Source organism: Lithobates pipiens, unplaced genomic scaffold, assembly GCF_037356315.1.
Source record: "Lithobates pipiens isolate NorthernLeopardFrog02 unplaced genomic scaffold, aLitPip1_a1.2 Scaffold_76, whole genome shotgun sequence".
Taxonomy (NCBI): domain Eukaryota; kingdom Metazoa; phylum Chordata; class Amphibia; order Anura; family Ranidae; genus Lithobates; species Lithobates pipiens.
In genome coordinates, this window is record NW_027507899.1 from 1,247,984 (window position 1) to 1,265,377 (window position 17,394).

Genomic DNA, 17,394 nt, shown 5'->3' on the forward strand with positions numbered 1-17,394 from the left:
CCTCTGGAGACCGGGCTCTTATCCTCTGAAAAGCTGGCTCTTACCCTCTGGAGAGTCGGCTCTTACCCTCAGGAGAGCACGTGTGATCATGATTCAGTTCAAAAAGTGGATGGAGTTGGGAGTTCACTCCCTGTGAATTTGAGCTCCCAGTCCGTGGTGTGGAATACGGAATCATGGAGGTAATGTCATTGACCAGGTATGGTCATGTCTATATGTGGGCAATGATGTCAGCCAGGTTACCCTGCCCCTTTGTATGCATTCCACAGTGAGGACCAGGAGCAATCATTTGTGGTCAGGATTGGACATGTTGGAGTGTTTTTTTTTCCAGCAGATCATTGAGTGTTATTTATTGTGAATGATGAGAATATGCTTCACTGGAAGACTTGATTGGCCATGGGGTTTACATTGGGGGACTGTTTATTTTGTTTTGGGAGACTTGAGAGTTTTCGGGAACAGGTGGTGCACTGCACGGGGTGCAAGGTCCTTTTAGGTCATATGGGCACTTACAAGGCATGGTGTAGGGACCCGTCTGAGGTACGGCTCCCTGTTGGTGTATGGGCACCTGCTAGTTGTCCCTGAGTCGGTGGTTTGGTGACTGGAGGACTGGTGACTAGCGGGTACGGTTCCGGTTTTTATGTCTATTGGGACCTTGGGCTTACTATAAAATAGATTTTTTGGTCATAATAACTTTTTAAAGTAGATGAAAGTTAATTATTGCACTTTATATGGGAAATTTGATAGAGCAATAGAAAATCACCTAAGACAAATGAAAGTTGTTTTACTATAAGCCCACTAGATGGCATTGCTGAGAGTCGATAAATGAATTGATATTGATATAGTGCAGTGATTCTCAACCAGGGTTCCCCCAGAGGTTGTAGGGGTTCCTTCAGAATTGGGCAATTTCTGCCTCTCAGTTAAGTTCCCTCTCACACCATTGATCCTTTTAGCTCTCTGTAAGGAGGTAATTATTTCCAATGATCACAAGTGTAAGGACCATTCTTCCCACCAACCATCACACTAATGTATCATGAGTTGTAGATTTCTAATTTTTAGCAGAGGTTCCCCCGAGACTGGAGAACTATTTCAAGGGTTCCTCTGTGGTGAAAAGGTTGAGAAAGGCTGATATAGTGACTTGTCTAACAAGATACACATATACTATAATATATGTCCACTAGATGGCAATAATGATGGATGCTAAAAAAAATCACATTAAATAAAAGATGCAATAATTTCTTTCACCACTAGATGTCTCTTTAGCCCCTCTAGTACAGTGATGGCGAACCTATGGCATGCGTGCCACAGCTGGCACGCAGAGCCATTTCTGTGGGCACACGAGAGGGTCCTGGTTCACGGTGGGCAGAACATGGCAGCAAACAGCGGCGAGGTGCAGGAAATTAACTGCACGAGTGAGCGGGTGGGTGGCTCCGCAGCCTCCGCGCGGAAGGCTACAGACCTGAGAGCACACGAGGGAGAGAAGCAAGCAGCGGCGAGGTGCAGGAAACTGTCTGCACGAGTGAGTGGGTGGCCCCACATTCTCCGCGTGGTAGGCTACAGGCCTGACAGCATGCACGGGAGGGAGAGAAGAGCTTCACTGCTTCATTGTATGGCTGAAGAGGGGCGCAGTATACTTGGCGCCTTCCGGAGCTTGGACTCCTCAAATCTCCTTCAACAGTGAGGCCCGGAGAACAGACTGACCGTGGGCCTATAAGACAAGGACAGGCGAGAGGCGCAGGGTGTGAGGGAGCCGCTGGATGGAACAGGGATGGAGACAGGTACCGGGCACAATTATACACTGAATACCTGCAGACAAAGACTGGGGCAGGGAGGCAGAGCAGGGATTGCAGATAAGGACATAGCTAGAGGTCTCCCTTTCTCTCAGCTCTCCTCTTTTTCAGCCCCGTGTCCCCCTCTTTCTGCTCCCCCTCTCTGTACCCCCCTCTCTCTGTGCCCCCCTCTCTCTGTGTCCCCTCTCTCTCTCTGTGTCCCTCTCTTTCTCTTTCCCCCCTCTTTCTGTCCCCCCCTCTCTCTCTCTCTCTCTTTCTCTGTCCTCCCCCCTCTCTCTCTGTCCCCTCTCTCTGTGTCCCCTCTCTCTGTGTCCCCTCTCTCTGTGTCCCCCCTCTCTCTGTGTCCCCCCTCTCTCTGTCCCCCCCTCTCTCTCTGTCCTCCCCCCTCTCTCTCTGTCACCCCTCTCTCTCTCTGTCCCCCATGTCTCTCTGTGCCCCCTCTCTCTCTCTGTCCCCTCTCTCTCTCTTTCTCTGTGCCCTCCCCTCTCTCTCTGTCCCCTCTCTCTCTTTGTGCCCTCCCCTTTATCTCTGTCCCATGTCTCTCTCTGCCCCCTCTATCTCTCACACTCCTCCCCCTCTATGTTCGCCCCATCTCTCTGTCCCCCCTCTCTCTCTGCCCCCCGTGTGTCCCCCCTCTCTGTGTGTGTCCCCTATCTCTATCTATCTGCCCCCCTCACTCTCTCTCTGTCACTGTTCCCTCCACTTTATCTGTCCCATATCTCTCTCTCTCTCTCTGTCCTATGTCTCTCTCTCTGTCCCATATCTCTCTCTCTCTGTCCCATATCTCTCTCTCTCTCTGTCCCATGTCTCTCTCTCTCTGTCCCATTTCTCTCAGCATCTCACACCCCTCCCCCTCTGTCCCCCTCCCCCTCTCTGTCCCCCCTCTCTCTCTGCCCCCCTCTCTCTCTGCCCCCCCTCTGTGTGTGTGTCCCCTATCTATATCTATCTGTCCCCCCTCACTCTCTGTCACCTTTCTCTATGTGTCCTCTCTCTCTCACAACCCCCCTCTCTCTTACACACACCCCCTCTCTTGTGAATTGCCGTGTTGGCACTTTACAACACAAAACCAACTTATTTATTTCAGTTTGGGCACTCAGACTCAAAAAGGTTCTCCATCACTGCTCTAGTATATAATGGATGATTCCTTTAGTTATATATGATGCACTATAATATATGTCCACTAGATGGCAATAATGATGGATGCTAAATAAATCACATTAAAGAAAAGATGCAATAATTTCTTTCACCACTAGATGTCTCTTTAGCCCCTCTAGTATATAATGGATGATTCCTTTAGTTATATATGATGCACTATGTTAAATGCCTTTTTATTTTAATGTCTTAAGGGGCAGTTTTAAAAATGTTTTTTATTTATTTATTTATTTTTTGGTGACTACAGGAGGGGGGGGGGGGGGGGGGCGGCACCCGGGTGCCCACTATGGATGGGCCGCCACTGATCTAACTGAAATTCACTGACCTCCCTACCTGACATACACTGACCTACCTGACATACACTGACCTACCTGACATACACTGACCTACCTGACCCGCACTGACCTATCTGACATACACTGTCCTACCTACCTACCTGATATACACTGACCTACCTACCTACCTGACATACACTGATCTACCTGACCCGCACTGACCTACCTGACACACACTGACCTACCTACCTGTCACGCACTGACCTACCTACCTACCTGACACACACTGACCTACCTGACACACACTGACCTACCTACCCAACATACACTGACCTACATTGACTTACCTACCTAACATACACTGATCTACCTGACCCACACTGACCTACCTGACACAAACTGACCTACCTACCTGACATGCACTGACCTACCTGACACACACTGACCTACCTACCTGACACACACTGACTGACCTACACTGACTTACCTACCTAACATACACTGAGCTACCTATCTGATATACATTGACCTACCTGACACGCACTGACCTACCTGACACGCACTGACCCTACCTGACACACACTGACCTACCTACCTACCTGACACGCACTGACCTACCTACCTACCTGACACGCACTGACCTACCTACCTACCTGACACGCACTGACCTACCTACCTGACACACACTGACCTACCTACCTGACACACACTGACTGACCTACACTGACTTACCTACCTAACATACACTGAGCTACCTATCTGATATACACTGACCTACCTGACACAAACTGACCTACCTGACACGCACTGAAATGCACTGACCCTACCTGACATGCACTGACCTACCTACCTACCTGACACGCACTGACCTACCTACCTACCTGACATGCACTGACCTACCTACCTACCTGACACGCACTGACCTACCTACCTACCTGACATGCACTGACCTACCTACCTGACATACACACACTGTTGTGTGTGTCCTGCACCTCAGCTCAGCCGTGGTGTGCAAGGCAGCCAGAGGAGAGGGGGAGAGCCGCACTCCCGAGCGGGGATCGATGTGGTGCGGAGGCCTCATTCTAATTCCCACCTTCTGGAGCCGGCAGCACCTATGATGGACGTCACACATCCCACGGTGGATCACTGGGATGTCCATCATTGGCACTGCAGACTCCAAAAGGCGGGACCTGCTATGTGACTCGGCCTCACTTGGTGGCGCTCGAGATCAGATCGGTCCCCGCTCAGCAACACTTGGGATCAGATCGGTCCCCGCTCAGCAGCACTTAGGATCAGATCGGTCCCTGCTCAGCAGCACTTGGGATCAGATCGGTCCCCGCTCAGCAGCACTTGGTATCAGATCGGTCCCTGCTCAGCAGCACTTGGTATCAGATCGGTCCCCGCTCAGCAGCACTTGGGATCAGATCAGTCCCCGTTCAGCAGCACTTGGTATCAGATTGGTCCCCGCTCAGCAGCACTTGGTATCAGATTGGTCCCCGCTCAGCAGCACTTGGTATCAGATCGGTCCCCGCTCAGCAGCACTTGGTATCAGATCGGTCCCCGCTCAGCAGCACTTGGTATCAGATCAGTCCCCGCTCAGCAACACTTGGGATCAGATCAGTCCCCGCTCAGCAGCACTTGGGATCAGATCGGTCCCTGCTCAGCGACACTTGGGATCAGATCGGTCCCCGCTCAGCAGCACTTGGGATCAGATCGGTCCCTGCTCAGCGACACTTGGGATCAGATCGGTCCCCGCTCAGCAGCACTTGGGATCAGATCAGTCCCTGCTCAGCAGCACTTGGGATCAGATCAGTCCCCGCTCAGCAGCACTTGGGATCAGATCGGTCCCCGCTCAGCAGCACTTGGGATCAGATCAGTCCCCGCTCAGCAGCACTTGGGATCAGATCGGTCCCTGCTCAGCAGCACTTGGGATCAGATCGGTCCCCGCTCAGCAGCACTTGGGATCAGATCAGTCCCCGCTCAGCAGCACTTGGGATCAGATCGGTCCCTGCTCAGCGACACTTGGGATCAGATCGGTCCCCGCTCAGCAGCACTTGGGATCAGATCGGTCCCCGCTCAGCAGCACTTGGGATCAGATCGGTCCCCGCTCAGCAGCACTTGGTATCAGATCGGTTCCCGCTCAACAACACTTGGTATCAGATCGGTCCCCGCTCAGCAACACTTGGTATCAGATCGGTTCCCGCTCAGCAGCACTTGGTATCAGATTGGTCCCCGCTCAGCAACACTTGGGATCAGATTGGTCCCCGCTTGGCGGCTCTCGGGATCAGATCGGTCCCCGCTCGGCGGCACTCGTGGCTAACGTTAAAATTGTGCCTGACACCCAGGGCTTTTCGGGGACCCATTCGGGACTCCAGCCCCCCCTCCCCCGACACCACTGTCTACAATGTATATGCATCTCTTAGACCAGGTAGTAAGAAACATCTGGAACAGGTACTCGTTTTTACCCCCACCTGCCCACCTCCGACCGCACTGACCGTCTTTGTCCATGTATGGATGGACGCTCACCATCATCTACTGAGAGCTCACATATTATCTCACCTGGCTTCATTCTGTCTCTAATACTATTTATCACCCGTTCATAAATACTTCTTACAGCCAACAAACCCCACACTGGGGATGATGGGGGTCCGCCATGTATCAGTAATGATTGTCTCTTCATTGATGATTTATTATAGAATAATGGAGAGTATAGGGGAGTCAGAGGAGATTCCTCAATGATCTTTATGGAGATGAGCTCAGGGGTGTTCAGATACAAGTCCCAACCCACCCGAGATCATCGTCACTGCAGACCACCAATCACCAGCAGCTGAAGATTTCCCTACAGCCTCACATAAATACACCACCTGTATACATGCAGATACAGGGCAGGCAATGCCTTTATGGCTTATGATTGGTGGTCTGCAGTGCCACCTCCTGGTGGGATAGCTCAGTTGGGTTTGGACCAATACCTGAACACACCTGAGCTCAGTCCTAGATCTCAGATGCTGTGGCAACACTTGGAGAAGCCCCGGAAGACCCCGGAGGTCTCGGAGGAATCTAATCTGAACATTACTGGTTCCCTATAGAGCAATATGAATTATATGAGGGGGGAGGGGAGTACACTGTGACCTGACTGGGATCTGTATTCTGTCTGTGCAGGAAATGTCCAGGAGGAAATATTCACCCGGCCGGGATCTGACCTTCTCATCCCCATCAGAATCCATCCCACCCTCAACCATACAGATAGAGGGAAATGTGACCAGATTGAATGGAAATATAAACCCCCAACCAGAAATGAGAGCAGAATATTTCTACACAGGGGATGTACACTAAGAAAATCTGAGAACACAATCCTCCCCAATATAAAGATATCAGAGAATGGAAGTCTCATCATATCCAATGTGACTCCGGAGAATGACGGGATGTACATTGTGGAAATACACAACTCTGCAGGACACCATATACAGAGAGATTATTACACCGTCCATGTAGAAGGTAAGTCCACCCAACACCCACCCCCAGTCCTAGCAGTGTCCTCCCCGCTCTGTGTCTTTATATACACCGTCCATGTAGAATAGGTATGAGCCGAACACCCCCCTGTTCGGTTCGCACCAGAACCTGCGAACAGACCTAAACTTCGTGTGAACTTTAGAACCCTATTAAAGTCTATGGGACTCGAATGTTCACAATCTAAAGTGCTCATTTTAACCACCTTCAGACCGGACCATTTTGCTGGTAAATGACCAGAGGTCTTTTTACAATTTGGCACTGCGCTGCTTTAACTGGTAATTGCGCGGTCATGCAATGTTGTACCCAAACAAAATTTGCGTCCTTTTCTTCCCACAAATAGAGCTTTCTTTTGATGGTATTTGATTGCCTCTGCGATTTTTATTTTTTGCAATATAAACGTAAAAAGACCGCAAATTTTGAAAAAAAAAGATATTTTCTACTTTTTGTTATTAGAAAAATCCAATAAACTCAATTTTAGTCATACATTTAGGCCAAAATGTATTCAGCCACATGTCTTTGGTAAAAAAAAAAGTCAATAATTGTATATTTATTGGTTTGCGCAAAAGTTGTCACATCTACAAACTAAGGTACGTTTTCTGGAATTTACGCAGCTTTTAGTTTACGACTGCCTATCTCATTTCTTGAGGTGCTAAAATGGCAGGGCAGTACAAAACCCCCCCAAATGACCCCATTTTGGAAAGTAGACACCCTAAGGAAATTGATAAGTGGCATGTTGAGCCCATTGAATATTTTATTTTTTTGCCTCAAGCGATTGAATAATGACAAAAAAATTTTTTTTTTTTTTTTTTTACACAAAGTTGTCACTAAATGATATATTGCTCACACATGCTATGGTTATATGTGAAATGACACCCCAAAATAAATTCTGCTGCTTCTCCTGAGTACGGGGATACCACATATGTGGGACTTTTTGGGAGCCTAGCCGCGTACGGGGCCCCGAAAACCAAGCACCGCCTTCAGGCTTTCTAAGGGCGTAAATTTTTGATTTCACTTCTCACTACCTATTACAGTTTTGAAGGCCATAAAATGCCAAGATGGCACAAAACCCCCACAAATGACCCCATTTTAGAAAGTAGACACCCCAAGCTATTTGCTGAGAGGCATGTTGAGTCCATGGAATATTTTATATTTTGCCACAAGTTGCGGGAAAATTACAAACTTTTTTTTTTTTTTTCACAAAGTTGTCACTAAATGATATATTGCTCACGCATGCCATGGGCATATGTGAAATGACACCCCAAAATAAATTCTGCTGCTTCTCCTGAGTACGGGGATACCACATATGTGGGACTTTTTGGGAGCCTAGCCGCGTACGGGGCCCCGAAAACCAAGCACCGCCTTCAGGCTTTCTAAGGGCGTTACAGTTTTGAAGGCCATAAAATGCCAAGATGGCACAAACCCCCCCCAAATGACCCCATTTTGGAAAGTAGACACCCCTAAATTTAGGGGTACACTAGTGAGACTAGGTAATAAATGGCGGGTGCCCTGAAACTATAAAAAAAATAACTAACCAACCAGCGTCACCTGTAACAGTTATATGGTGATCACTGGTGAAAGGGTTAACTAGGGGGCAATCAGGGGGCTTTATGCGGTAGTATATGGGGGTCCCTGGTGCTATAAAAAGCTGCGGCGAACCTAAATACCTACCTGCCTAACTAGCGTCACCTGTGACACTAATACAGCGATCAGAAAAATGATCGCTTATTAGGCTGGGTTCACACTGGAGCGATGTGGGAACGCCACGAATGCGCGGCGGGTTCCCGCATCACATGCCTCCCAGCGGCAGTTCACACTGCCCTATGCGAACTGCTGGGAGTGTCAGTGAAATGTTACTGACACCCCCAGATCAGTTCGCATATCGCAGTGCGATCTGCAAACTCGGATCGCATGGTGTGAACACCCATGCGATCCGATTCTGCTGCGGACCAAAAAAAGGGTCCCGTGCAAGTTTGCGGCGGGTGCGGCGAATGGCAGAACTCGAATCGCACAGAGATCGGATGTGATTTGCACTGCAGTGCGGTGCGAATCACATCCGTTCTCATACACCGCTGCAATGTGAACCCAGCCTTAGTGACACTGGCGACGGGGGGTGATCACGGGGTTAAACCTTTATTGGGGGGGTTAGGGGGGTACCTTAGAACTAAAGGGGGCTAACCCTAACTGCCCTAACAGTTATTAGTCACAAATGACACCGCCGGGTGATCAGGGGGTTAAACCTTTATTAGGTAATAAATGGCGGGTGCCCTGAAACTATAAAAAAATAACTAACCAACCAGCGTCACCTGTAACAGTTATATGGTGATCACTGGTGAAAGGGTTAACTAGGGGGCAATCAGGGGGCTTTATGCGGTAGTATATGGGGGTCCCTGGCGCTATAAAAAGCTGCGGCGAACCTAAATACCTACCTGCCTAACTAGCGTCACCTGTGACACTAATACAGCGATCAGAAAAACTATCGCTTATTAGGCTGGGTTCACACTGGAGCGATGCGGAAACGCCGCGAATCCGCGGCGGGTTCCCGCATCGCATACCTCCCGGCGGCAGTTCACACTGCCCTATGTGAACTGCTGGGAGTGTCAGTGAAATGTTAATGACACCCCCAGATCAGTTTGCATATCGCAATGCGATCTGCAAACTCGGATCGCATGGTGTGAACACCCATGCGATCCGATACTGCTGCGGGCCAAAAAAAGGGTCCCGTGCGAATTTGCGGCGGGTACGGCAGGTGCGACACGAATTCAGCCATACTATCTGTATGGCTGAACTCGAATCGCACAGAGATCGGATGTGATTTTCACTGCAGTGCGGTGCGAATCACATTCGTTCTCATAAACCGCTGCAATGTGAACCCAGCCTTAGTGACACTGGCGACGGGGGGTGATCACGGGGTTAAACATTTATTGGGGGGGTTAGGGGGGCACATTAGAACTAAAGGGGGCTAACCCTAACTGCCCTAACAGTTATTACAGTCACAAATGACACCAATGCAAAAAAAAAAAAAAAAAAAAAAGCAATTGGTGTCACTGTGACTGGGGGGGCAGGGGTAATTGGGGGGTGATCGGGGGGTAAAGGGGGGGTGTGAGTGTGCCTGGCATGTTCTACTGTATGTGTGGTGTGTTGGTGCAACTCACCGAACCTCTCTCCTCGGTGCCGGAACGAAAAATACCGACACGGAGGAGAGAATACATCACTTCCTCTCCTGTGTTTACATTACAGGAGAGGAAATGATGTCACGGGACATTTTCATTCGTCGGGAGCGATCGCGAGGGGGTGGCCATGAATGAATGGCCGTCCCCTCGTCCGGGATCGCTCCCGAACGAATACCGACCGCCGCAGGCACCGGGCGGGCAGGCAAGGACGTACATGTAAGCCCTTATGCCTGCCCGTGCCATTCTGTCGACGTACATCGTCGTGCGGCGGTCGGCAAGTGGTTAAAGGGTAATATGCAAGTTACTGTCCTAAAAAGTGTTTGGGGACCCGGGTCCTGCCCCAGGGGACATGGATCAATGCAAAAAAAAGTTTTAAAAACGGCCGTTTTTTCAGGAGCAGTGATTTTAATAATGATTAAAGTGAAACAATAAAAGTGTAATATTCCTTTAAATTTCGTAGCTGGGGGGTGTCTATAGTATGCCTGTGAAGGGGCGCATGTTTCTGGTGCTTAGAACTGTCGCTGCACAAAGTGTCATTTGTGCAGGAAAAAAAGTCCTTTAAAATCACTTGCGGCTAAATTGTTGGGTCTCCGTAATACAGAGAACACTCAATGAGTGTTCTCTGTATTAGCCGACAATTCATTCATTCATTGATTAAAAAAAAAAAAAAAAAAGCGTGGGGGTTCCCCTAAATTCAATTACCAGGCCCTTCAGGTCTGACATGGATATTAAGGGGAACCCCGTGTCAAATTTAAAAAAATAAATTGACGTGGGGGTCCCCCCAAATATCCATACCAGACCCTTCAGGTCTGATATGGATATTAAGGGGAACCCCGCATCAAATTTTTTAAAAAAATTGACGTGGGGGTCCCCCTAAAAATCCATATCAGACCCTTTATCCGAGCACGCAACCTGGCAGGCCGCAGGCAAAGAGGGGGGGACGAGAGAGCGGCCCCCCCTCCCTCCTGAACCGTACCAGGCCACATACCCTCAACATTGGGAGGATGCTTTGGGGGTCTGTGACCCCTCAAAGCACCTTGTCCCCATGTTGATAAGGACAAGGGCCTCATCCTCACAACCCTGGCCGTTGGTTGTGAGGGTCTGCGGGCGGGGGGCTTATCAGAATCTGGAAGCCCCCTTTAACAAGGGGACCCCCAGATCCCGCCCCCCCCCCCTGTTTGAAATGGTAAAGGGGTACAAAAGTACCCCTACCATTTCACAAAGAAAGTGTCAAAATGGTTAAATAAGACAAACACACTTTTGAAAAATTCCTTTATTAAAAATGAAAAATAAAAAAAAAAAGATTCCAGCGGTGCTAATCCACTCTTGCTATCCAGCGACGGGTCTCCGGGGTCCAGCGATGGATGATCATATCCAGCGACGGGGGATCTCTCAGTCCAGCGCTGTCCATACATCCTTCTTCTGTCTCCTCTCCGGAGACACTGCAGAGAGCACAGCGCTGACGTTTCTTATATTGGGAGGGCGGGGCCACCCGTCACCTGACCCCGCCCCTCTGACGCTGGAGAGGGAAGCCAGGGGTTCCCCAGTGACGTGTGGGTGACCCCGCCCCCTCTGATGTAACAGAAACCTGCGTTACATCAGAGGGGGCGGGGTCACCCACACGTCACTGGGGAACCCCTGGCTTTCCTCTCCAGCGTCAGAGGGGCGGGGTCAGGTGACGGGTGGCCCCGCCCTCCCAATATAAGAAACGTCAACGCTGTGCTCTCTGCAGTGTCTCCGGAGAGGAGACAGAAGAAGGATGTATGGACAGCGCTGGACTGAGAGATCTCCCGTCGCTGGATATGATCATCCATCGCTGGACCCCGGAGATCCGTCGCTGGATAGCAAGAGTGGATTAGCACTGCTGGAATTTTTTTTTTTTTTTTCATTTTTAATAAAGGAATTTTTCAAAAGTGTGTTTGTCTTATTTAACCATTTTGACACTTTCTTTGTGAAATGGTAGGGGTACTTTTGTACCCCCTTACCATTTCAAACAGGGGGGGGGGGGCGGGTTCTGGGGGTCCCCTTGTTAAAGGGGGCTTCCAGATTCTGATAAGCCCCCCGCCCGCAGACCCTCACAACCAACGGCCAGGGTTGTGAGGATGAGGCCCTTGTCCTTATCAACATGGGGACAAGGTGCTTTGAGGGGTCACAGACCCCCAAAGCATCCTCCCAATGTTGAGGGTATGTGGCCTGGTACGGTTCAGGAGGGAGGGGGGGCCACTCTCTCGTCCCCCCCTCTTTTCCTGCGGCCTGCCAGGTTGCGTGCTCGGATAAAGGGTCTGATATGGATTTTTAGGGGGACCCCCACGTCAATTTTTTTTAAAAATTTGATGCGGGGTTCCCCTTAATATCCATATCAGACCTGAAGGGTCTGGTATGGATATTTGGGGGGACCCCCACGTCAATTTATTTTTTTAAATTTGACACGGGGTTCCCCTTAATATCCATGTCAGACCTAAAGGGCCTGGTAATTGAATTTAGGGGAACCCCCACGCTTTTTTTTTTTTTTTTTTAATCAATGAATGAATGAATTGTCGGCTAATACAGAGAACACTCATTGAGTGTTCTCTGTATTACGGGGAGCCGACAATTTAGCCGCAAGTGATTTTAAAGGACTTTTTTTCCTGCATAAATGACACTTTGTGCAGGGACAGTTCTAAGCACCAGAAACATGCGCCCCTTCACGTGCATACTATAGACACCCCCCAGCTACGAAATTTAAAGGAATATTACACTTTTATTGTTTCACTTTAATCATTATTAAAATCACTGCTCCTGAAAAAACGGCCGTTTTTAAAACTTTTTTTTGCATTGATCCATGTCCCCTGGGGCAGGACCCGGGTCCCCAAACACTTTTTAGGACAGTAATCTGCAGATTACCCTTTAAAATGAGCACTTTAGATTTCTCCCATAGACTTGTATAGGGTGTTCCGGCTTTTCGAATTTGCTGCGAACAGCCCAAATTGTTCACTGTTCGCTGAACAGGCAAACAGGCAATGTTCGAGTAGAACATGAGTTCGACTCGAACTCGAAGCTCATCCCTAATGTAGAAGGTAAGTCCATCCAACCCCCACCCCCAGTCCTAGCAGTGTCCTCCCCACTCCGTGTCTTTATATACACCGTCCATGTAGAAGGTAAGTCCATCCAACCCCCACCCCCAGTCCTAGCAGTGTCCTCCCCGCTCCGTGTCTTTATATACACCGTCCATGTAGAAGGTAAGTCCATCCAACCCCCACCCCCAGTCCTAGCAGTGTCCTCCCCACTCCGTGTCTTTATATACACCGTCCATGTAGAAGGTAAGTCCACCCAACCCCCACCCCCAGCCCTAGCAGTGTCCTCCCCGCTCCGTGTCTTTATATACAAATCTTACCACTAATGCTTTTTTGTTTGAATATAAAATGAAAATCCTAAAGATAAACGAGGCGTCTGTTGCTGAGGGCAGAACCGTCTTTGAAAAATCTCTGCAGTTTTCTTCCTGTTGGCGTCATCTGCCCAATGGCAGACTGAATGGAATCTTGAAGCTTTATTAACAAAAGAGGGTGGGGGTGGGTTGAAACTATTACACATGTGCAATTCGTTTAGTTCCAAATGAGTTTAGCAAATTTTGACAAATTCATTAATTCTGACATTTTTTCAATTCCTGAAATTTCGAATTTCCAAATTTATGAATTTTCAAATTTTGGAATTTCAAAATTTGGAGATTCCAAATTTCAGAAATTGGAAAATTCGAAATTTCGGAAACTCGAAATTCCGTAAATTTGACAATTCTAAAATTTGCAAATGTGAAAATCCAAGAATAAGAGTGAAATTCTGATAGTTCAAAAGACTGAAGATCATAAAATTTTCGAAAACCCAAATTCTCCACCAGCTTCACTTTGTTGTCGGAAACGTCTGATCGCGTGTACACGAGTCCGTCGCACAAAAGCTCACGACGCGTGCTCGGAATGAAGCAGAAGGAGCCGCACTGGCTGTTGAACTTCCTTTTTCACAGGTCGTCGTACGTCTTGTACGTCCCCACGTTCCCACCTTCGGGATTTTGGCCCAACATTTCTGTGACCTTGTGTATGGAAGAGAAGTTTGAGCCAACATCCTTCGGAAAAAAAAATCCACGGTTTTGTTGGAAAGTCTGATCGCGTGTACACAACATCAGTGGTTTTTTTTTTAATGTACTCTTTACTTTTTTGTTGTTGTAAACGAGTAGAGGTACGATGTATCCCATACTCATTGACATAGGTGGAAGACAGTACCCGGGTACCCCACTATTGTTAAAGAAGGCTTTCCCCTGGCAGACCTCCACAACCACTGGGCCAAGGTGTCCTCATCAACATGGGGATATGGTTCTTTGCCGAGGGGGGGTTCTCCTTGGCAAGATATGCCCTTATAATGAGGGCATGTGGCCTGGTATGGTTCATGAAAAAGAGGGGTACACACTTGCCCCCCCTTTCCTGACCAGCTAGGCTGCATGTTCAGATTGATGGTGAGGTGTAGATATATGGGAGACCCTACACACTTTTTTCTTGACTTCCACATTGGGTTCCCCATGAAATTCCACACCAGACCTGAAGGGTACAGCATCCTGTTGGGGGTCTCCCCTTAACACATATACACGTGCACGGTGCTTGGCGCCAATCGGCCTATTTAGGCCTGCTGCTGAGACCATTCAGGTGCTGCCTGATCAACAGCTCCTCGGTTCCTGTCCCGTTGTCCGTATCCTGCGTTCCTGTTTCCAGATCTCCTGACGACCCGGCTCTCCTTGGACACCTCTGACCTCTGCCTGCACCTGACCTTGGCCTGTTTGACCTCTCTCTTGCCTGCTCCTTCTGTGCCTCTGCTGCCCGCCTGTTGCCAAACCCTGCCTGCTCTGCTCCTGCTCCGTACCCAGTTTGCCTGTGTCCTGACTACGCACCTGCTGCTGGAAGTTTCCTGCAAGTTCCTGCTCCTGGAGCCATACCACAGGCTCTCTTACCACTCCGCACTCTCAGCCACCTGTCTGCTCTATCAGGGGTTGTAAGTCGGACACGTACGGGAGACCACCCTCTGCACAAGCGGACTCACCGGTTCGGTAAGTGCCAGTCTGACAGTATCAGGCAGCCATGACTAATTCCGGGCAGGGGGCCTCCCCCATGGATGAATTATGCAGACATTTGGCCGGTCTGACCCAAGCCATGAAGAATCTCCACGATGGCTACTCAAGGTTGGAGGAGCAAGTCCAAGCCCTGTCCTCCTCATCTAACCCTCAAGGAACCTCTCCCACCGGTCTTTCATCTGCACCCTCCGTAGTGATGCTTCCTCCAGAGCCACGAGTACCTACGCCTAAGAGGTTTTCTGGCGATCGCACCAAGTATCGTGCGTTTTGCAACTCTTGCGAACTGTACTTCGCACTGCAGCCCCGGACATTCTCTCTAGAGGCAACCAAGGTGGGCTTTGTAATATCCCTGTTGTCTGGCGAGCCTCAGACCTGGGCCCACCGTTTGCTGGAGCAAAAATCTGGAACCCTGGATAGCCTTGATAACTTCTTCTTGGCCATGTCTCAGCTATATGAGGACCCCCAATTGACTGCGACTGCAGAAGCCGCACTGCGCTCTCTTCAACAAGGTCGCAGAGCGGCCGAGGACTATGCAGTGGAATTCCGGCGTTGGAGCTCCGACACGGATTTGAATGACGCCGCCTTGCGCCACCAATTTTGGATGGGACTTTCTGACCCCCTTAAGGATGAGTTGGCACGGGTAGGAATACCACAAACCCTGGATGAGTTAAGCCCCGTACACGCGACCGGACTTTTCAACATCCAAAGTCTGACGGAATGATTCCGGCAGACTATTTGATCGTGTGTGGGCTGCAACGGACTTTTGATTCGCAAAAGTCTGACAGACTTTAGAAATGAAACATGCTTCAAATTTTTCCACCAGAACTCTGCCGGACCCAGTTCCTACCGAAAAATTTGCTCGTGTGTATGCTATTCCGACGGACTAAAACCGACGCTAGGGCAGCTATTGGCTACTGGCTATGAACTTCCTTATTCGAGTCCAGTCGTACGTCATCACGTTCGAATCCGTCGGAGTTTGGTGTGATTGTGTGTGGCCAAGTCCGCTCATTCGAAAAGTCTGTCAGAACTCTGTCGGAACTCCATCAGAACTCCGTCGAAAGTCTGTCAGACTTAATCCCTCAAAAAGTCTGGTCGTGTGTACGCGGCATTAGTCAACCTCTCCATTCAGATTGATCGTCGTTTAAGGGAGTGCCGGTCGGAGAGGTCCTCCAGCCACTTCCGTCCCACCTGGGTGCTCCCCAAGGTTCCCAGTTCTGCTGGTCAGTTCTCTTCTACCTCTTCTGCTCCCGCTCTGGAAGCTCCTGAACCGATGCAGCTCGGGTTACTTCGGCCCTCGTTGACCCCTGAAAAAAAGCAGCGCAGACGTGCCCACAACTTATGTCTCTACTGTGGGGAACCTGGGCACTATGTCAGGGCTTGCCCCAACAAAACACGTAAGTGTGTTTTCTCTTCCTTCATGTGTGCAACCCAGTTCTCACCTTGCCCTTCTCCTCACTTTGCAGCTTCCAGGAGGGAGTTTCCCAGTATCAGCCATCATTGATTCCGGAGCATGCAGCTGCTTCTACCTAAGGCTCAGGGGCTTGCTGTACACCTAGCCGATAGGGCCGATGGCTCCGCTTTTAATTCCGGTCCTGTCACGCAAGAGACTGTCCCTTTGCTGGCTACTATGGGCACCTGTCACCAGGAGCACCTATGTCTGGATGCCATCTCCTCCCCCTTGTTTCCCATTATCCTGGGGATACCCTGGTTGCAGGCCCACAATCCAAGCATAAACTGGGCCACAGGAGAAGTCAAGTTTCTTTCTGAGTACTGTCAACAACACTGCTTGGGCCAACCAACATATAATTCCTCTCAACTTCTCTGTTTGGATGTCGATCCATAATTGCATCAGTCCATTCCCGAACCCTATAAGGACTTTCTGGATGTATTCAGTAAGAAAGGGGCAGACACTCTTCCCCCCCACAGGCCTTATGACTGCCCTATAGAACTGTTAGCAGGTACTGAAGTCCCTTTTGGGAGAATTTTTCCATTAACGGAGCAGGAGTTAGGCACGCTGAAAGATTATATTGATGAAAACCTGAAAAAGGGGTTTATCCGTCCTTCTACTTCCCCTGCCGGTGCTGCCATTTTTTTCGTTGAAAAAAAGGACCATTCCCTACGCCTCTGCATTGACTATCGGGAATTGAACAAAATAACTGTCAAAAACCGTTATCCTCTACCCCTAGTACCTGAGTTATTCCACAGGCTGGGGTCTGCAGTCATCTTTTCGAAATTGGATCTTCGCGGAGCTTATAATTTAATCCGTATCCGAGAAGGAGACGAATGGAAGACAGCGTTCCGTACTCGTTTTGGGCGCTTCGAGTACCTTGTCATGCCCTTCGGGTTGTGTAATGCACCCACGACCTTTCAACATTTTGTCAATGACATTTTTCGTGACTACCTGGATCTATATG

At 49.4% G+C, this 17,394-nt stretch overlaps 1 protein-coding gene across 1 annotated transcript in view; it reads left to right on the forward strand.

The window, feature by feature from the left end:
• Positions 1-17,394, forward strand: part of LOC143959458 (hemicentin-1-like) — a gene marked incomplete at its 3' end in the record, with an annotated part of 230,754 nt that overhangs the window by 99,238 nt on the left and 114,122 nt on the right. The window contains exon 4 of the mRNA XM_077468111.1: positions 6,371-6,706. Within this exon, the coding sequence (XP_077324237.1) occupies positions 6,371-6,706 (336 nt within the window). The remainder of the gene's footprint in view (positions 1-6,370; positions 6,707-17,394) is intronic.